This window comes from Lepidochelys kempii, chromosome 18, assembly GCF_965140285.1.
Source record: "Lepidochelys kempii isolate rLepKem1 chromosome 18, rLepKem1.hap1, whole genome shotgun sequence".
Taxonomy (NCBI): Eukaryota; Metazoa; Chordata; order Testudines; family Cheloniidae; genus Lepidochelys; species Lepidochelys kempii.
Window position 1 is genome coordinate 12,172,800 of NC_136397.1, and position 22,740 is coordinate 12,195,539.

The following is a 22,740-nucleotide window of genomic DNA, read 5'->3' on the forward strand; positions in this document are numbered from 1 at the left end:
AGACAATCCACTCTAGTTGAAACCAGCAAGTGACCCTCGCCCTATGCTGCAGAGAAAGGCGAAAACCCCCCCAAAGTCTCTGCCAATCTGACCTAGGGGGAAATTCCTTCCCGACCCCAAATATGGCAATTAGTATTTGTCTACAATTAAACGACTAAAATTTTCAGAACTGGGTGCCTAAAGTTAGGTTCCTAACTCGAGCAGCAATCTCATTTTCAAAGATGAGTATCTGCAGTTCCTACTGAGTTCAGTTTGTCAAAATCAGGCCATTTGTTTACTTGCACAACAACCCAATCTTGCAAATTTGCTTTGCAAAGGTGGATCTCTGAACCCATGCAAAGCCCCATTGACTTCAGCGTGGGAGATATCCTGCAAGTTTCTCTACGCAAGTCCAGAGCCTAAATATGGATTTCGGAGCCTAACATCAGGCACCTACATTTGAAATTTTTTAGCCTAAGTATTTCACTAATATCTTTTTCAAATGCATAATCTGGTTGCATGCTCAGATCAGGCATAGTAATGAAAATATTACCAGTGCTCCTATTAGTCATTTCTGAAGATGAAGTTTGGAGACCAAAGGAGGAGACGCAGCCAACCTCTTTTTGCTAATTAGGAAAAAAAAAAAAATTGAAGACCATCAAACTGAATATGAAAATAAGCCATTTAGTGTACATACCCAAATTTAAGTTGTGTTTTTCCTTATTTTATTTGTTGTTAATTTTAGAATGCAATGTGATTTATAATAATTATGCCATTATGCCATGTATTTTTTCTTCATATAACCAATAATGAAAGAAAGAAAAACAATTTGCATGTGAACATATAAGGAGGAAAAGCTATCTTTCTTAGTCAACAAGCTGATTGTAAGTAGCAAATCACATTTCTACAAATGTCAGAACGTTATAGTTAATAGACTTCAAGTCTTCAAGGCTAAAGCAAAATCAAATCTTTCATCCCTCTCTGGTAGAAACACTTAAATTCTTCAGTAACAATACTAGAAAAAAGTTCCTGGATTGTACGTTTGTAGTCTTGAACTAAATGCAATTGAAGAAAGTCCTCCATGGGAACCAAGGCTTTTTGGGGAGGGGAGAAGGGGAGAGTTGGTAAATAAAGCAAAAAACAAACTCTTTAGCTAATTAAGCAGCAGCACTTATTATTCCAAAACTAAATTCAGTCCAACAACTGGCTCTGTATAGTAATATACAGAACAACAGTCCCAAAGATTAAAAACAGGAAGAGCTTTATGGAGGATCCTTGCAGAGAAAAAAAAGCCAAAGTTCATTCAGACATTTTCCAGATTATAGGTTTTCTTCTGTGCTTATGATGCAAATGCTTCATACTAAGATACATAAGAAGATTAACATTAGTATTTTTATACTCATATTTTGAGGGGTTTTTTTTAATTTAAATATCAATCCTGAAATGGCAACAGTACTATATCAAGATGTAATTGCATTCTTTTACATACAGGATTTGGGAAGACAAGAACAGGAAATATGGTCCCTTCTGTTGCTAAATCTCGCAGAAAAAGGCCACCCAGTTGAACTGTGAGAAGGGAAGAATTTTTGCGGGGAAGGGATTCTGCTAAGATCTTTACACCTGGAAAATAAAGACATAAGTGGCTGTATTGAATTCTAGAGAGAATACATGACAATAAATGTATTTATGGATGACAGATACAAGTGTCATCTTACATATTCATAAGCAAGCTAAGAAACAAGACAAGAGCTAAGACTGGTTAGTTATGCTTCATTGACAGCCTTTTAAACCATCAGTTTCTCATTGCTAAGGTTTCCTCAAATTGAAGAATTAAAGCTCTTGCCCCATAAGGGGATTTTTATTTTATATTTATTTATTTATTTTTGCAAGTAATATGGTTAGAAGTGTCTGCAAATATTTGCATCAAAATGTTGAAAAAATGCATTTTGGGATAGATGAACAGAATTGTTGCACATGTATTTCTACAAATGTATTATCTGAACTAAGGACTAAATACCAGAAAAAAAACTCAATTTATAGAATTATATTACTGTGAAACTATTCAAATATCTGAAAGTAAAAAGTAAAGAAGTAAAAAGATTTACCACCACTCTATACATAATAAAACAAATGAAAGTTCAACAAATTACTTTCGTATTCACAATCCTCAATTACCTACTTCAATCCTAAAATAATTAAAACTGTCAAGGTATATACTAATGAAACATGGGCTTACCAAGGGAAGCGAGACCTGAACTTGAATGGTTTCAGTACCGTTCCATAACATTAGCTCAGTCATGAGTGGCTATACAGTATTGTTTATAAAGCAGGGAAAGCTCTTGTCCTATTTTAGGTATGACAACTATCAAAATTTGAAATATGTTACCTGAAAATTCCAGCTGCATGAAAGCACTTTCATTTGTACAGGGAGTCCTCTTCTCCTTATGCAACAAGGTAACAGTGCCACCGTGCAACTGGAGATTTAATTTAGCAAACACATGATCTCTCTTTGTAAATGTGTTCATACTGGAGGCATCGGCAGCTGGATCAAAAAATTCATCAGCAACTAATTTAAAAAGGAGAACAAGGTGAGTTTAACAAACAAGCTACAAGACAACTAGTGAGCAAAAACTTGAGACTTAATTTTCTATGAAGGACAAAGATAGCCCAACTATGGGGGTGGGGATGGGAGGAATGAACAAGTAGACAACAGCTTATTACCTGTTCAACCAGAGCTCAAAAGTCTGTACTTCTCCTGCAATAGTTATCACTACAAACAACTTAAACAGTACAGCCAGCTGCAACCTTTATGCTGCTTTAGAAATTAGCAATCAACTAATAGAAAAAACCCACAGAAGTTTTAATTTAGTTTTAGTCAGTGATTAAGAAAAAGATATTTTTTAAATATTTCTCCTTTATACATATTTATTTAGAAATTTAAGTCTACATCTCTCTCCTTTTAATGATACGAATTTTAAAAATCCTTTCAGTTCATCTTTAACAAGTATTTAACTGAGGGAACATCTACAGTGAAGGAGGGAGAAAAAAAAAAAAAGCCCAATGGTAGCAAGCCGCCGAGCCTGTGTCAACTGACTTTGGCTTGTGAGGCTTGCACTCCAGGGCTAAAAATAGAAATACAGATGTTCCCATTCGGGTTGGATCCCAGCCTCTGAAACCCATGCCCCTCACTGGTTTTAGAGTGCAGGATCCAACCCAAGCAATTTACACTAATATTTTTAGCCCCTTAGCACAAGCCCAAGTTAGTTGACTCAGGCTCTGAAACTCATTTTTTCTTTCCAGTATGCACATGCCCTAAGGTGATAATTTTGAGAAAAAAATATTACCATACCCAGCATGTCTTCTGGATTCCACTGTTCTTGTGTTTCTGGTAGCAGTCCCTCAAAAGGTTCACCTTCGTATGTCTGCTGAGCGTACCCATACCAGCCCCCCCACCCAGGAAACCAAGACTGAAGATACTGCAGCATCCCTCTGCTACTGCTACGTTCAGGCTCTACAGTAGGAGACACTCCAGGGGACTCAGACAAAGGCTCTTTAAGACTCTGTTCCAAATAAAAAAAAAATCAAAAACACACATTAAGATAAATAAAAGAAAAGAACCTTTGTCTTAATCCAGAATGTATTATTTCTTACTATGATTCCATCTATTATTTATTTACTGAACATTCCTAAGCATAAATACCATACAATGCTGTTTTCACTTGTCAAATATATTGCTGTGTTGTCTAAACCGACTATCATCAGAATCTTGTTTTATACATTGTAAACTTATTACCACAGTTAGCTTCTGCATATTTTTAGACGTATGTATGAGTTAACAGTTCTGGATTTATCCAGATCAGTTTAATTTTTCTTAGTTACTCTATCAACCTAACTGTTGCCAGAATCATTTGTCATGCACCCTAACCATAGCTCGATCAATAAGCATTTACTTTTCATTGAACTCTCACTCAGGATTACAATCAGTAGTCAACATTACTTCTTATGAAATGAGCCTTAAGGGGTCAAATGTTTGTACATTTATAAAAAGGACCAACTCTGCACTATTTATTCCAGGAAAATTCCATAAGGTTTCAGTCTTAGTTCTCTCTTTTAATATTAAAGAGGAAGACGAGTTGCCAGTATGGAGCTCAAGCACCCTAATAATAGCACTCAGCATATCACAACTGAAGAATCTGAGCATGATTGTGGTTTTAGCACTGGCATCACACCGCTCAGCATGAATATACTGTACATGCTACAATACCTTTTACAATGAGGACGATACAATTTCTTGTAATACTGCACCTTTAGATTCTCAATATTATCCAGTGTGCAGAAAGTCACTCACCTCAGCTACATCATGGAATTTGTCATAAACAATCTCACGTAAAATCTTCATCTCCTCAAACGTCTGCTCTTCTTCAATACGATGCATTTCTTCCTGCAGTAGCAAAAAGGTATGTCTGTGCTGGTTCACAGGCAATTAAAGCTTTCTACTCTTCAAAAAATACACTCAGAGGGAGATTCTTTCAAGCATCTAAGGGATTTAGCAGCACAAATGCACAGATTTTCACTGGGACATCTGCTCCTAAATCCCATAGATGAATTTGAAAATCTCTACAGAAGATACCGGAACACAGACATTTAATCGGAATCAACGGCAATTTGTTCATTTGATACACAATTAAACTGAGTTCAAACATGCATCTATGCTGCAGGCACATAAGAGCCAAAACTGGAATTCAATTAACGAAAATGGACAAGGAAAGCTATGAAACTACTTTCTGTCAAGGGAATTCATTCCTCGAGGCATCAGAGACAGTGTACTTGGTAGTCCTGTTCCAACTCTTGCATGATAAGCGAGGACTTGGATTGCCTACAACACCAAGCGCGTGTGTGTGTGTGAGAGAGAGAGAGAGAGAGAGAGAGAGAGAGAGAGAGAGAGAGAGTGTGATGGTGGGAGGTGTTGCACAAAGGGACTTGCAACCCTAGAAGAGCTGTTTCTTGGATGCTCGAGGGATCTTACTAATAGAAATATATATATAAAAAACCAAAGATGGTTTTCAGTGCCAGAAAAAGGCTTGCCTATTAAGTATTGTTTCCAAACTTTGTGAGAGGGTCTAGAGATGCTCAAATCCAATTTCAAAGAAAACAATTTGATATCATACAAAGTAAAAATTTACAAAATTAGTGAAATAGACATTTTAAAAAACTACATTAAAAAGTTATTTAGGTTACAAAGTCAAGCCCTCTCTGTGCACTGAATGAGGTAGTGGTCTATGGAAAAAGTGTTATAATGGAATTAAAAGATAGTATCAAACTGCATAGGCATAAAGAACCAAAATGAAGGCTGCATCAGGTGGCAACCATATAGCTGACTTTTAAGTGCTTTATTTTGCAATCTAAATAACATTCCTTTAACAATTTTTTGTATGAAATTTTCTAGGTGAGTAGTTTTCTTAAGAAATTAAAAAAAACATTCTGCTTTGTACAGCTAACAACCCACCTATCATGCATCATCAGCAAGGTTTCAGCCCTGAACCTGCAGCAAAGCTTGAGCTAAGGACTAACTACATTAGCCAGCTATAGGAGGATATAATCCCGGGGATGACGGGAAGGGAGAAGGAGGGAATGGAGTGGAGATGAACTACTGGGGCTACGGGGTGGGTCTGATCAGGTGGATGGGGAGAGCACAACCCATGTCTGTCCCCATCTCCCAGAAGCTAGGGGAATGCGTGCCTCATGGGGGAAGATGGGCCACTGGGGCCCTGTGCCAGGTGGTGGTCAAAGGGGAGCCAAGGTCAGCTCTCTCCCTCTGCTCCTGTCACCGCAACAGCTCTGGAAGCTCCAGAGTGTTCCCAATATAATATGTGCTGCTGCTGTTTTGGCAGCACCATGGGCCTGGCTCTTTAAAATGTTTGTGTTCAGTTACTTTGACATGCTGCAAATTAAATGGCAATTTTCCAAAAGTTTACAGCTTAGCCAAACCTGTATGAAATTTCATGGAACAAGCAAAAGGCATGTCTCTAGCCCCAGGGTTTCTTCCCTGATGAATTTCAGAGGCCTGTCACAAACCACATATGTGTTAGACAGTAAAAAAATGTTCACAGGAATCTTATACAAAGGAAAGTGTTAGGAAGCCTAAATATAGGGATCACTACCAGTTCCCTCAGTAACAGGGTTTGTAAAAATTTCCAAAGCCCATTTCTACATTCTTTGTTCATATGAATAATCCCTCTTTACTAATGCAAGTAGGGAATACATGAGAACAAAGGTCTAAAGGATTGAACCCCTTGTCATGAACACCATAACTTTCTCTCAAAAATTCTAAATAGCTAAACACCACTGCAAATTGCAGGAAAACTGAATAGCAATTCTGTCTTCCATTGGAAAACCGAATCTTGAAAGAATTACCTTAAACATAAACATTTACTTTTCCTATGCTTCCCACCTCCCAGTATGGAAGGCTTGGGACACTATCTAGTTTTGCATTTTGAAAGACTTCAGGTAGAAGTTTCCTCCTTCATCTATGAAGAGATCAGCATGAATAATTAGTGAAAAAGCACCATTGATAATTGCGAGAAACAAGTAACGGCTCCAGGAAAGATCATCTGTTACACTACAAAGAGATTCTGTAAGTCCTAAAAACAATTTGCTGCCACACAACATATTGTTTAGCAAATTTAAAATAACTCTACAGTTAAATTTTAGGTAAATTTTAAAACAAGAACATAAGCAAGACGCATTTAGTTTCACTTTAAAAAGATGCTCGGGTCACATATCTATACTGTACAGTACTTGCAAATTTCAATACCTGTTCCACCACAGACAACGGGATGCCTTTTAACTGATTGTAATACATATCTGTGTAAGACACTGCATCTTGGGCCCGGTGTAATGCGAAGTCCCAGGTAGAATGTTGCCTCTGCTCTCTGATTTCTGAAAGATTAGCGTTCAAAGCAAAGATCCACCATTCTCGGCAGCTAAAACACATCAAATGAATACATTTCCAGTTAGTTTGATTCTCAATCCAGAGGAAAGGCTGAGTGAGAAAAATAGAGGATCGCTAGCCAGGAAATAAATGGGCACCACAGCCTCAATGGCACGTCAACCCAGCATGTCCTACTACTGCAGTAAGAAGCGCTACCTTCATTTCATCAGCTCCTATGACCTTTATTCTTAATACAGATCTGTGAACTGAGCATGTGGGATTCCCCACCTCTTCAACCAAAAAAAGCCAACTCATTCCAAAGGGGAGGGGGACAAAACCCCTATGCTATTTTCATTGTTTCATCATTTCATTCTTATAACTTGTGACAGAAGCACTTAAGAGCTTTGGATCAGAGCAACTTTTATTTTAGGTATAAATCCAAATTAAATTAAATAAATATACAGCAATAATTCAGCTGGTAGAGCACAGAATATTAGAACTATAATTTCAATTTATTGCTAAATTCTGTGCACCACATAATCACTAGCTACCACCTTTGTGATTTTTGCCCTAACTTTAGACTAAACAGTGTTGTTCAGGTAAGTGTAAAACAAACATAAGACTGCATAAAAGGGTATTTTACATCATTACATAAAAATATCAGTAGTATAAAAAACTTACTTGTCAGCTATCGTAACCTTTGGTTTCCATTTCCTGAACTTTAGCTGTCGCTCTTTTCGATCCAGTTCCTTTAAGAACCCCACGATTTGTTGATACTGCATCTTTTAATAAAGCAGCATATAAATAAATTAGGCAGTGTTAACGTATTCTGTTAAATTACTGCACAATGATTAAATCTCAATTTTATGTTCGTAGGTCAACTGAAAATAAACATCTAAAGCATGATCTGGAGAAGCGATTCACTGAGAAACCATTTTACCTGTGAAAGTTTTAATGGTATTGTCTCAAGCTGGATATCACACTCAAGCCGTGGTGTATGTCGTGATCTTAAAGGCTCCTTAGAACAGTTTCTCTTGAGGAGAGCTGAAGTACATACAGGCTCCATGATGTAATTATGATCACGGCTCTCCATACTTTTGTCCATTGCTTCCTGTGAGTTACAAGCAAATTCAATCTGTCACTGCATATAACACACATACACAATTTATCTAAATGACAATCTGCTAATAAGGATTCTACTAGGTGTATTACACTGCTGGAATTCCATCTCCTTTAACCAGATTTTCTCCTCATGAAATAATTGTTATCAAGAAGGTAATCTTGTTTAAATAATATTTGGGGAAATTATTTATACAGTGCCACAACTGTGCAAGGTATTTCACATTTCTATAGTGTCTTCAGAGGTTCTCAAAGCACTTTATAAAAATGAATGAATTTGGTCTAATAACATTCCTATGGAGGTAAGAAAATATCCCCATTGCATAGATAAATACACTGGGGCATAAAAAGATGAAATTATTTACCAAAGATCATACAGAAGTTGGGGGAAATGCTGGTCCAATTTTTAGCCACAAAACCATATTTTGCATAGTAACTGAAAAGAAAAACCCAGCCTCTGTCCTTTGGCACCCACAATCTAAAGCAGTAAGATCCGCTCAGGTACACTCTTGAATCCTGAATGGACTCCCATTGAATTCAGTGCAACTGGACACAGATATAAGATCCAATAGCTATACTGAGTCCTAAATTAGACCAAGACGACGTCATTACAAATGAAGAGGTGGAACAAAGAGACCAGTAAATACAGAGAGTGGAACACTGCTTTTAGGAGAAGATAATCATGTTGAGAGCACATCATCTGAGTGGATTAATTTTGCTTGTTTCTTGTTTATGACTTAGGTTATTTTTGTTTAATATTTATAGGTTGAATTACTATTTTACAGTCTATATTAGTAGTACCATTGGCAGGTCTCATGGAAGCAGCATGTTTTAAGGAGGGCTTTTAAAGAGGATAATTTAAATAGGCGATGTTCATACTTCAGTTTTTACTTGGTCCCGTACTAATCTTTCCATGACATCATGAATCCACATAGCTTCAGTTGCTCTAAATATTCCTAGACCTAAATGCACTATAAAATTTTACATTATATTACAAACCAGTGGAAGAACGTGAAAGTCTTGATTTCCCCCTTCACATGCAAGTAAACATTATTCCTTCCAAATGTTCATCTCATACCTGTAGCTCACCAAGAGGCAGGTCTCCCAATAAAGTGCAACAAGTATCCCAATAAATACTGAAGTCAGCAACATCCAACTGCTTTTTCCGCATCAACTTCTCTACCTAAAGTGAAAAATTTTAACTCACTCACAATGCATCAAACAAAATGTGACAAATTATTTTAAATCTGACTGTATTGTGATCACCATTAAATATTCAGTGTGTAACATGCAGCTGTTTTTGACTTTATCATGGTATCTACAATAATTCTTAAGGATGAAATTGTTATATTATAAAACAATATTTGCAGTAATTATTTAATAGCAACCATTGTATTGCATTTTAAAAACAGGAAACAATTATATCATTCTCATACAAAAGTGACATCACATCTTAGCGTGTATCATTTCTTCATGCAGTGTTAACTTTGACCTATACTCACAGGCTCATTTACAGCATTTTGCATTGATACATTTTTGATGCACACTCCAAAGGCAAATGGCTGTGAAGGATTTGTGATGCCATCCTCAAACCGCAAATGGACATCTTGAATTTTTAACTGAGGAGAGAGAAAAACATGACAGGGAGCAAAAAGATTGTGTTATGCTTGAAACAGATTTAGCGTACTGCAATGTTGATAAATTATATTCAAGCTGTTTCAATACTTACATCTCCAAGAAACAAACAAAATTTATTTAAATGGTTATTCTGTGATGGGACCCTCCTGCCATTTCCTGACTGCACTCCCACAGGCTCCATTCCATATTTCTTACTCTGGTCTACCCATCTCCCCAGATGTTAAAAACCCCAGCTACGTCATTTGCCATTTTCATAAAACAGTCTGTTTTTCTCTGCTGTTTTACTACTACCCTTGCTTGCAGGCCACAGTTGCTGTAGTCATACAGAAACTCGTGTTGCTCAAAACACAAGAGAATAATCAACGCAGACTAGAATAAAAACTAGTGCTGCATTAGCAGAACATGAAGTGGTGACCTGAATTAATTTTAAATGTGGCAAAAATCTCATAATGGTCATGGAACCAACTGAATTTTGCTGTTTCATGTTTTACTGTACAATGTCATACTCGGCCCAAGATCTCACGTTGAGAATATCTGATTTGCGTCATCGCTACATGCTGTATCATCTCTGGAAGGCCCCAGTTATTTCTAGTTATTGTTAATGACAGCCTTTTACAACTGACTGTTACCTCAGTTTTCTGTTATGAGATAAGCATCAGTACATGGAAGCGATCCCTCAATACAGAGTTAGCACGGACTATATCCTCTACATATAGGTGAAGTAAAAGAACAAATTCATTACATGGCAGCTAGCATAAACAGATTTATAAGATATTACAGGGAGGGTTGCTTATTTTTTTGGTTTCTTTAGACACAAGTTTTTTAATAATGCAGATATCCTTATAAATTTTAATTAGCACACGTAGCTAAGAATAAATAAATGTGAAAATATCATGAGTTTTATTACGACTTTAAAAGAGGAAAGTAAAAGAGCCCAGGCTCTAGAATTTTGAGTGAGCTTGCAACTAAGGAGAAAAGGTTTCTGCTGAGTGTCTATCCAATATTGCTAGATGAAGACTGCATATACATTTTATTTGTATATGTTAAACAGTCTTTCAGGCAGCATCAAGCTTCATGCACCAGAAATAAGCAGAAGTAAGCAAAGGTCAAAGTTCCAGAATCTCAGAACAGTATTTACATTTTCTTCTTTATATACTTTAATGCTACTCTCACATCTTAGGACCCACACAGCAAGCAACACTGGAAGATAATGAATTTTGCCATTTAAAAAGGAAACTTCACAACATCAAGAAGGAAGTCAAACTTAACAGCGACATCTACTTCCCAAGCAGATGTGAAGAACAAAACACAGAAGTCGGTCCAGTACAAGATATTACCTCACCAAACTTGTCACACTCAAAACATTATACATAAACCTGGGTGTAATACATTGTAACTTTTAAAATTGGAAGTATTAATAAATTGGGAGACACTCCAATATTATGGTGATAACCACCATAAAGCTAGACAGCTTTTATATTGATCTATTATCTATCGACCCCTACAAATCAAGGAAGAATGACACTTCTCCAAGGACTGGGAGAGTGAAAGATTCCTTCCTCCCCATAAACCCCTCACTTTGCCAATTCTGGCTTGGTTCAGAGTTCAGAGGAAAAAAGATTCTAGCTCCGAAAGGGGCCTCTCTCTACTAAGTATTCACCTCCATTTTACACACGTTGAGTCTCCTGAAAATAAACAAGAAGCATATCATATACAAACCAAGTATTCTTTAGTAAATAGAATGAAAGATTGTGGGTCCCATTAGACTTACTTCAATGTTCTCTACAATTCTTGTGACTGCAGATGCAGTAACTGAATACCAGTAAGATTCTCCTTTCTGCTGTCGTTCTTTCTGAAAGAGAGAGAGACAGAACAGCTATTCTATTAAAAAGAAAATGTATTTTCTTTAAATATAAGGTTTAGAAAATAAATTTTAATGTTTACAAAGCCAGAAGAAAAAAATCTAAATAATGTAGGAAATTGCTAGTCTGACGCTATATTAGAAAGGGATTGTCATGTTAAAACTCCTATTTAACGAACAATGACTTACTTGTGTTATCAAAAGTTTAGATTATAACAAAGAAAGAATTTTTAAATGCCACTTCACTTTTGTATCATTGATGCTATTTATTTGCAATGGCTATGTTAAATGAAGCACACAAAGTAAGCTAATTAACTTCACGTTCTGGTTCTGTTCCATTAGCAGTATGTTTGCATTGCAAACACTGGTAGGGAATGTTTACTTCTAAACAAAAGACTATTTTAATTGAAATAGTCCATTTTCAGGACATTTTCAAACTATTACTATTAGCTTTGGTAATATTTTTAAAAAAAAAAACAATTTGGGGCATGAACTACACAACAATCTTTTGGAAGATGGAAGAGCATTAGAAGTATTTTAAGTCAAAAATCTATTCAATATGAGGTAATTTGTTAATGTTATAGAACGTGTGTATTAAGACAAAATTATAATATAATTTACACATCACACAAGGATGAAGATAGTTAACAGATGCGTTTCTTTACCAGTACAATTACAAGTTGTCTACTAGTTATGAGTATAAGGTTAGGAACTGTCTTACTGTACTTAATATCATACTATCAGTAGTAATATTGAGCTAAAACACGGTTAGCAAGAAATATATTAGAAAATATTTATAGTTAGCTACTGTTTATATAATTTGCTATTATTTTGGGGTTAAAGTGTGGGGGGGGGGTGTTTAACCCCTATTTTGATATTCTGAAATATCCCCCTACCCAGACCACTTGCCAACTATTAGGAAGATAGGATTTTAGCAGAAATGTAAAGCAAATAATCCCCAGCAAGTTCTTTCCTTATTTTGTTTTATTAAAAACTCTCTTTAAGAACGTATTGTCTTCCTTTAGTCTCTTAAGTTTTCTACTACTGTTCATGTGTATCTTACTCCAAACTGGATTGTAGTTTAGATTTTTTTTTTTAAATATTTATATTCAGCAGCCCATAGTACGTTCCAAAGCACTTGCAATGACAGCATCAATCACCGACATAGTACGTGTTCTTAGAAACGATAGCATCTGTGGTTATGGTTCAGATCAACATAAGCATGGGTTAATAGAACTCTATCAGTAATTCACAATAATTAACGTGTTATAGTCAAAGGCCCCTGAGTTCCTAACATTATGTATGAAAATAAACACACATTAAAGCTGAAATTTTCAAAAGTGCTATAGAAAATACTCCCACACTCAAAATTACAACATGGGCCAGCAATAATCAAAGTGTGATTTCATAACACCCACATCATCTTCCTACCAAATAAAACTAGAAACAAATGTTTGAGCTACACATTTACTCTTTCCTACATCTAGAAAGAGAGCATTCCAGAATTTCAGGCTCTCAGTGGAGCAGAGCCTGCTTCCCATCCCTTTGAGAACTGAGAATGTGCCAATCGCAACTGCCAGGAACGGGAAACTGGACAGCAGTCAGTTCCTCCAGTAGACTCGTCCTATATTTAAGATTTTGCAAATTAGTAGTCATATCTCAAAGCACACTTGTGGAACAACAGGCAATCAGTACAGTTCCTAAAGCATGAAAGTAATCAATACTTGTAGATAAGTGCTCTTGAAGTTGTGTAGCTATATAATGCAGGCTGCAACTACCAAAAGTGGCTGTCCATGGAAATTCCAAACAAAAAGCATATTTGTAACTTAGCCAAACTATGGATCATTTTCGAACAGTCTGGATCCAAAAGAAAAGGAAACTTGTGAATATCTTGGAGGGAAAAAAAAAAAACATACGCTACCACATACAGCTCAAAGTAAAAAAAAAAATAATTTTTTTTTTAAATGTACACCTAAGTTGTTACGCTTACCAAACTTCCCAGGGTAAACCACATTAAATGATCAAGGCAGATTCTCCAGACATCCCCGGCACACCACCAATACTTCATATAGTCTGGATTGAGCTTTAACCAGTATCTTTAATCAACTGGGAAACACTGGCCAGGTAGCGGTACAGTGCTACCGTGAAATTATTGTGATCTGAAGTGATGATAAAATAGATGTGGGTTTCCTCAGCCTCCTGAGGAAGCCAAAGACCATGCAGCCTTATCACTTGCAGATCAAATCATAACTCGGTTTCCTGGATATTGACTCAAAAAGAGACTTACATTTGGTAGAAGGTTTAAAGGTGATCAATCTTCCGTAACAGAAAAACAAAATCAACTCCTTTATTTTAAAAAGATAAGTCCTATGTTACTCACTTTCCATTTTTCTTCCAGTGCTAAAAGAAGAGCTTTCTTGTGTTCTCTTTCCAGCAACTTCTCCCTTTCTTCATCAAAATCTTCTTGCTTTTCTGGTGCACCAATTAAGTGGAGCTTTGAGATAGATATCACCCAGGGATCCGCATGTGGGCGATAAAAGGGTATCTGGAGCGTTATTTTGCCAATGAAACCTAGACTCACCAAGAAAAAACATTGTTAGAATCCTACACAGGTACACTGTTATACTCTATGTAAAGTGAAAAAGACATAATTATTGCAACATAAAAACAGAATTTGTTCGCCATAAATTCAGATTACATAATTTGTCCAAGAATTTGACACTTAGCTGCAAACTCTTATTTTAAGGTCAGTTCCAGCTATGACTTATTACTAAAAGAGATCTTAAAAGACTAACCAGCGTATGAAACGCTTCATACTTGTAGCAGGAAATAACAAAATGAATAATTCCTGTAGAGAACACCTGTCACACACACAGGCACAAATACATACCTGCTTTTACTTCAAATGGCAACTCCAGTTCCTTCAAGGCATCTTTCTTTAATGGTAGGTTTTCCAGTTCAACAGCTCCTGCAGGAGGAAGAGAAATAGCAATCTGTTGAGCAAAACTACATTACAGGCTGCTTGGCTGAGGATTATGAACTTAATACCAATAAGTTTTTTCTTTAAAACTAATAAAAATAAATGAGGTGGGATAAAAATTCTATTTCATGAGCAAAGCAAATCTATCATTTTAAAGAATGGGGAAATTAGATGTAATATTTAATCTTTTGTAATGATTTTTAAATGCAATCTGCAGGAGTTATTTGATATGGTCACTGGGTATATTTCAAGGTACTTAATCTGAACTTCTCCATCAACAGCAAAGCATCTGGAAGGCAATTTAAAAAAAAAAAAAAAAACACACACCAATTAGAGGTTTTCTGGAAATTACAAAAATACACACACAAGATGATTTTAAACAAGGACACATGTTTTCAAAACAAGACAGAAACTTTGACATTAGTATGTAGAAAAGAAAAAATAGGATTGTTGTCCTAAAATGTCCCCTGCTAAAATTACAAGTGGGACAACAAGCAGATGAATGAAAATTGATTTTTTAGTTTTTGTAAACATACCCACAGTATACCACAGTAGCATGGTATAAATAAAATAGTTCCAATAGCAAAGGAAAACATATAAATGCCCAACACGCAACAACAGTTTAAACTGTAGCACCCTTGGCCTCTACAGTTCCATAGCAGACAATCATATTTTTATGAAAAGTCTTATACAGTAGATATATTTAACTCGTATTTCATTTTTACACTTTCATATCTACAATTCCTTATTGCTTCAGTAGGCCCATATGAGAACTGTGGCCTCTTTCCTCCTCCTTAGCATTGAATTACTATTTCAAGAAAGGCTGCCCCTTTCAAATATGTAAATTTATCTGTCACACAGGGAAGAAAAACAGATTCTTGAAATGTTGTTTCAGACTCAGGAAAGGGGAGGATTTTAGCAATAACAACAATGAAATGCATTAAAAATAAACAGGATGAAGGAGAGGAAGCAAAGGAGAGGAGAAGGAACAAATGATGGCTTGAAAGTCATGAAGAAGCGGGAGGATAAAATGGCATATGGAAAATTCATTGTGAGAAACTTGTTTAGAACCTGGGTCCTTACATTCATTATTCAGATTAAACTCCTTCTAGCTTCAGTAGCGTTTCATCTGAGTGAGGAATACAAGACTGGGCCCTTACAAGAAAACGTGGCCACATACTGAAAACCTGAGGCCAAATCCCATAATCTGTTAAATGCACACAACGTTCATTGACTTCAGTAGGTACTACAGAATATAAATCTTGGTTTTTGTTAGGAGAAGAATTACAGGAGATGTCTCACCGACACATTTGAAAATGGAAATTCCCCATGGGTTTCAATGGAAGACCCTAAGAATCTATTCCATGAAATCCTAAAGTTTCTAGTCTCTGATGGTCAAGAAATATACTTCATATAGCGAAGGAACTTTATGTGACTACATTTTTATTGCTTTGGTATATTATTAATATTTATTATTTTTATTGTCATAGCACCCAAGAACTCCAATCAGGATCAAGGCTACCCTGTGCTAAGCACTGTACAAATACGCAAGAGGACTCTGTAAAACTCTTCAGGGAACGGGCAATCTAATGCATACTTCTATTTGTTTCTCACCCACCAGTCCTATCCCTGTACCTCATAATAAGAATAAAGCTCAAGGCTGGGCCAACCAAGAGTCAAAAGGAACTTAACACTATACACTGATAGTCAGCCAAAATTCCATCCTAGAACTATTTCTTTAAGTAACCAACAGTCAAAACTGGCTCCTTGCAGTGTAAAAAATTTCTTCTCAAAACAAGTGAAGGTGAGGGACTACATTATGTAACTCAGTCAAGACTTTTCTTTTTTAAATCATGACTTATTACCCCACCTTTCATGAGGGAATCAGTGAGTATCCAAATAAGTTCTCACCATTACCTGTTATGTATCTTCTAAAGTGCGAGAAGAAATTTCACAAAACCTGCACACACAAACTATCCCTGCAACTACATATTGAAAACTAAAGCAACTATTAAGCTGCCTATATTCCATCCAAGCTTCTCTCCAAATCTCTCCCCTCATTAACCCTGAATACGCTATCAAAAGCATCTCTATCTGCTTGATACAACTTACCAATTAACATTTGCTAAGTACTATTTCTCACCTTCAAAATTCTCCTGAAATCCCTGTTCCATAAAGCACCCCAGATAGAGAGATCACATGCCACTGTTTGCTTTACTGATTTTCAAAAATTAAACCAATAACCCATAGCATCAGCTGGGCTCATGTGTGCTCTTTGATATATGTTCTGTAAAAATACTTTAAATATTTTACTAAATATCTTGAGAATACAATGATTTCCTGAAATACTCGCTATTGCCATTTGATATTTAAAGGAACGCCAGTTTAAAAAAAAAAATCAGATCTACTACTGTTGCAAGCAACCCCTATGCTTACTGTAACAAATAGATTAAACAAAATATTATTTCCTTCTATTTTGTCAACTTCTTTATTGAAACACATGCACAGTGGTCAAGTGCATTGTCACTTTCACTGTTCATGGATGGTGCATAAGGCTCTGAAAGAGGTTCCTTATTAATAACAGCAGCAGCAAAACTGAAAATGAAACAAAAGAGGCAGCAAACAAGTGTGTGTGCACATATTAAAGGGTGTGCTTGAGCACATTTGGAGCTGTTGTTCTGGGGTGTTCCCAGAGGACCCTTCAAAACATCAAGAGTAGAGAAGAACAGAAAACCCATATAGATTTTATTACAGATTTCAAAAACAAACCCTCAGTACACACTAATAGGGTGCATTATCAGGAAATCATTTTTTTCATTAGTCTATTTAAAAAAAAATTAAGCTGGCATTAACCCTTTAAGGAACATCTCTCCTTGGAAAGCAGGAAGATTTACTCACTATTTTTGTTTTAATTGTATATTTTTATTTAGATCAATTTACTACTACAATACAAGAACAAGGACATAAGTGCTAATCAGTAAGACAAATGTAAAATATATTCAATATATGTATTCCGGCTTTCAGTGAATACAAAATCATTCTATCAATACAATTCTTAAAATATAAAACAGAGATACATCAAACAGTACTAATAACCCTTACCTTTCAGAAGAGCTACTGAGAGTTGGTCTGTGTTCAGGTTATTGACATATTTGCCCAAATAGGTGTTGAGGACCCAGGCTACCAGTCCCTCCAACATGATTGTATCCTGGAAGGGGTGGCTAAGACTCTGTTGTCATCCTCTGTTCCATAGTTCAGTTGTATTCTGTTTTAAATGCAAAAGGGAAACATGTCTAAGAGATACACTATGTGTTCTCAAACCATTTCCCACCCTCCAACATACAGAAATTGAGACGCAATTGCAAACAATTTTCACTTTAATCATCCCATCCCAAAGGCACTGGAAAATTAATATTAAGTACAAGATGCTTTCCTAGAGTAGCTGCTTAAAAAAAAATGTAAGAATTTTGCTATGTACAGCTACTTTTAATTATCCTGTTAATCCTAGGTCAGAGCATAGCGCAATGAAGTTACTATTTGAACTGATTTTATTTATACAATATTAGACTGTATGAACTCCCATAATACCACCTCACCTGCTGCAATCTTTACTGCGGTAGACTGCACTGCATTTGTTAAACCTTTTCCTCACTGAGATTTGTAGTGCTTTAGTGATTAAAAACACTAAGCAGAGTGACCTAGCGAATAGAGCACTGGACCACAATTCAGGAGACTTGGGTTTTATTCCGATCTCTGCCGCTAGCCTGCCGAGTGATCTTGAGCAAATCACTTCACTTCTCTGTGCCTTAGCTTCCCCATCTGTGAAATGGGAATAATGATACTGACCTGTCTCTTAAAGCGCTTTGAGATCTAATGATCAAAGCATTATATAAGACCATATTATGGAAGTATACCCTCTACTCATAGAATCATCATACAAAAATTAATCTTTGCATCTTTCATATTGTAGCACTGTCCTATTCTGAAGCAATAAAAGACAAGGTACCACATTGCTCTTTCTGTCTTCAGGGAGGAAGGAGACTGAAAATAAGCAGTTCTGGATGCAGGTTAATGTGCTGTCTCTGTAGCCTTGTACCTCTTCCTCAGTTCCCACAGGAAACCCCTCCACTGGTACTCCATAAGGTCTGGACTCTCCATCTTTGGAAATTATGGTCTGGAGTGGAGGGTGGCCACACTCTGTGACAGTGTTCTCTCTCCAGTTTTTATGTACGGCTTCATACCATGTCTATCACTGCTATCTGAGTGTACATGCATGCACATACCTACGCACATACCTACCCCAAAACTTATTTTAGTTCACATTAATGTTGATCTGGTCAATATTACTTGCTATCCCCACTCCATTCAGTGTAAGACCCCCTGAACAAGATTCCCAGGAACAGCAGCTAGCAAGGGAAGTCTTTGCAGCACTGCTCTGTGAAGAGGCTGGAAATGACTGGGAGGGGCCAATGCCCACATTCTGTGACTCTACAGATCAGGTTTTCTGGGAAAAGAAGTGAGCCAAACTTCCAGCCCTTTCCATTATAGGAAGAGTGAAACCCAAGCTCCCTGAAAGAAGAGTGCACTGGAAACTCCATCAGTGAAAACTGATGGATTTCCTGTCCCCTAAAAAGCAGTTACTTTTGTAGAAGGCAATCTGGCCCCAGAACAGGAAAAAATGGGTAATTTCATCCTAACTTTTACTTTTTACTCTGTGCACAGGATGCAAATATAAGCATGTGCCTTCTTTCAGCACACTCCTATACACTACATATTTATACCCTAAAAAAACGATACATTATACACCTTTAGTAGTTTCAGTCTGAAAAATTTATGTTGTATTTATTTTGTCAGTCTTTTAAGCTCTCTGACTAACATGTAATCATGGTCATAAAATAAGAAGCCACTTGACCATGCTGGGATGCCAGCAGCCATTGCTGAAAAGAATCTAGTGCCATTGGACGTGAATTGAAAGAGTAGTGTGTATGCATGGAAAGCTTAACTCAACTTTTGCTAACAAAGGCCCCAATTCTACAAGTTGATTCATGTCGGAGGATCCTCACACCCCGTGAAGTCAATGGGTACAATGAACCAGTAGAGATCTACCTCTGTGGATCAGCTTCCAGGACAGGGCCTTTAATTCTATTTCTTTGTGGCACTCTTATAAATACTTGCAAAACAAGTTACTTAGTTTTAATTTCTTGTCTGCTCAGGTTCCATAAGCTCAGATAATACTGACAGCTAGCATGATTTTACAGTTTTTAAAGGGATACTGTCAAGATTCTAAAGATAAAATACACATACTTTGACAATTATCAAAGGGGTAGCCATGTTAGTCTATAAGGTGCCACAGGACTCTTTGCTGCTTTTACCGATCCAGACTAATAGACGTATTGGAGCATAAGCTTTCGTGGGTGAATACCCACTTCATCTGATGCATGTCGTATTCACCCACAAAAGTTTATGCTCCAATACATCTGTTAGTCTATAAGGTGCCAGAGGACTCTTTGCCACTTACATTTTTTACCCTCACAATCTTTACCAAACATTTCTATTTCAATCCGTGCTGTTGCCAGAAAATAAAAAGGCAAATTGTAATTTATGCCTCACTGTGCTGTCATTGAAGTCAACTGTAGAACTCTCATTAACTTCAATGGGAGCAGGACCAAACACTTACCTAAACATTGGCAAACAAAGGGTGAATACACAGTGTGATGTGGAAAAATACTATACATACCCCTGCTTTATTAATTGGGTGTCTGGGGGCACATCATTTTCCTCAAGGCAACATGAATCAATTTTTTAAAACATGGAGTTGCAGGTGGTAGAAAGTGAAAAAGATACTTTTCATAAAAAAGCAGGACAATAAAAGGAAATGATTAATTTGAGGACCATATTGTAATTTTTATATTAAAATTCAGGGTTTTTCCATAGCTAATATGAGTTTTACTTGACTGATGGTTGCAACAGGAATGTTTCCATTTTTAAAATATCAATGAAACCTTTCTTCTATTAAACTGTGTCCCCAAAGATTCAATTTCTCTTGAGCATTAAAAACCCAAACACAGAGTTGTGCTAAGGCTGAAAAGTGAAACTGACTAGAACTAAAAGTTAAACACAAAACATCTTAAAATAATGCAAAGTAACAAACTATTAAAATGAAAAATATTAAAAGTCAAGCAGTTCATTATTTAAAATTATCTGATCTTTTGACTTAAAGTGCCTTTAATAGTTTCCACAGGGAATGCTAGCTACACTCCACAAACTTAAGTCTTGTCTTTCACACAGCAGATACTGGCATCCACCTTTCACTTTTAGTTGAGATTGAAATTGCAGCTACGACTAACAAAGTAAAAGTTTGAACCAACATGTAAACAATATCCCTGTCCTTTCCACCCCACCCTTCAGAGGGAATTGTGGATGCAAAATCAAGATGAAAACCTTGAGACAGCAGTAAGATGAACTGGATATGTTATCAAAAAAAACAGGATCACATGAAAAGGAAAAGACACATTTCTGCAAGGCATCATACTTGAGTTTAACTCAAGTAAATTCTGACCTTAGTTTAAATTACCCTGTGGGAGATATACAATCTTACTTGTATAAACAAGAGTGAGTAAACATTTATCAGGAAGGGCTGGACTAAGAAAGGATGGGAGGAGGTGTCAAGAAATCTCATAAACCTCACGATGACTCTTTGGAGAGAAGGGGGCTTTTAAACCAGTGCCACAGGCCCTGCAGGGGAGGATGACTGTCGTGAGTGGGCTGGCAGAGCCGGCCCCCCGGTAAAGCAGGCCCACGGGAAAGGTGGTCTTAGTGCAGGGTCCAGGGATTACCGGGGGGGGGGGCTGACACCTTGCTGGACTCCGGCCATACAGTCCGAGGGGGATGGTGGGTGGGGTCATTGCCTGGGGAGCAGGCAGAAGTAAACCCCTAGGAAAAGAGGGGCGCTACTGGCAGGAGGCAGGGAAAGGTCACCTTGCTAAGAGCACAGCTGGGGCTGCCCCAGGAGGCGGGGGTCCCCGTAAGGGCGCTTGGGGGTGAGGGGGGGGCAGCTGGAGGGAGGGTGTAAGAGGGGGCAGGGGTGCCAGGGCCCTAGCAAGGGAGCCAGAAAATCACAGCCAGGGCCAGACCCCGCGGGGGGGAGGGGTGGGGGAAGGGGGTCACTCTGTGAGGGCCAAGCCCCCGGGGAGGTCACTCTGTGAGGGCCAGGCCCCCGGGGAGCAGGGGTGGGGGGGTCACTCTGTGAGGGCCAGGCCCCCGGGGTGTGGGGGGGTCACGCTCTGAGGGCGGGGACCCGGGTTAGGCGGGGTCACGCTCTGAGGACCAGGAGCCTGGGGGGGGTCACTCACAGGGACAGGAGCCCAGGCAGGCAGCGGCCCCCGCGACCCGCTCCCCGAAGCCGTTAGCGGCGCCTCCCCCCAAGTACCTGCCTCGCTCCCTGTCCCCTCAATGGCGCTCTCGGGGCAGGGCCTGCGAGTGAGCGAGCCGGAGCCTGCGCCAATCGAGCCGGAGCTAACGGATGGGGCCGCCTGCCTGTAGAGTGCCGAGCAATCGATCGTCGTCCCCACCCCCGGGCCGGGCAGAACTTTGCATAGAAGATCAGGGTTGGGAGGCACCTCAGGAGGTCATCTAGGCCCACCCCCGCTCAAAGCAGGACCAGTCCCCAATTTTTGCCTCAGATCCCTAAATGGCCCCCTCAAGGATTGAACTGGCAACGCTGCGTTTAGCAGGGCAATGCTCAAACCACTGAGCTATCCCTCCCCCCTTTTGAGCCCAGGTAGGGCCCAGTAAAGAAACACCTTGGAGCCAAGCAGCTTTCCAATGAGCCTCCTGCCTCGCCCTGGCCACACACCACCCTGCACTGCAGCAAGGGTGGGGGGGGGGGGGGTGCAGCCCACAGGTGGGCACCCACTACAGTGCCACCACCAAGCATTCAGACATCATAGAGTCAACCACACCCCCCCCCCCCCACCACCACCCTCATCATCAGACTGGCTTCAAAATAATGAGACTTTAGACCATAATAGCGTGGGTGGTTGATTTATTTTCTCTTTGGGTTTTGAGCCCTACCGTTTCCCATTTTCAAGCTTGTCTCCCAACCAGAAGGGTAACAATGCTCTTATTTTTAAGTGAAAGCTCAAGAGTCTGATGTTATCACATGAAAATGGGAAATGACTGCCTAGGAAGGAGTACGGTGGAAAGGGATCTCGGGGTCATAGTGGATCATAG

At 38.2% G+C, this 22,740-nt stretch overlaps 1 protein-coding gene across 9 annotated transcripts in view; it reads right to left on the reverse strand.

Moving 5' to 3' along the window:
- Positions 1-22,025, reverse strand: part of VPS13D (vacuolar protein sorting 13 homolog D) — a 197,564-nt gene extending 175,539 nt beyond the window's left edge. For 5 of the 9 annotated variants that reach the window (XR_013634818.1, XR_012155553.2, XM_073316658.2 and 2 more), the window contains exons 1-15: positions 21,938-22,019; positions 17,611-17,773; positions 14,419-14,496; positions 13,909-14,099; positions 11,439-11,519; positions 9,532-9,648; positions 9,108-9,212; positions 7,851-8,021; positions 7,592-7,692; positions 6,794-6,962; positions 4,328-4,420; positions 3,329-3,539; positions 2,366-2,545; positions 1,469-1,599; positions 533-605 (exon numbers count right to left, since the gene is read on the reverse strand). Coding sequence is in view for 3 of the 9 variants with exons in the window: in XM_073316658.2 (XP_073172759.2) it covers positions 533-605; positions 1,469-1,599; positions 2,366-2,545; positions 3,329-3,539; positions 4,328-4,420; positions 6,794-6,962; positions 7,592-7,692; positions 7,851-8,021; positions 9,108-9,212; positions 9,532-9,648; positions 11,439-11,519; positions 13,909-14,099; positions 14,419-14,496; positions 17,611-17,707 (1,798 nt within the window). In the remaining 6 variants the exon portion in view is untranslated. The other 4 variants (XR_012155549.2, XR_012155551.2, XR_012155552.2 and 1 more) reach the window with 4 other exon arrangements.
- Positions 22,026-22,740: the final 715 nt, after the last annotated feature.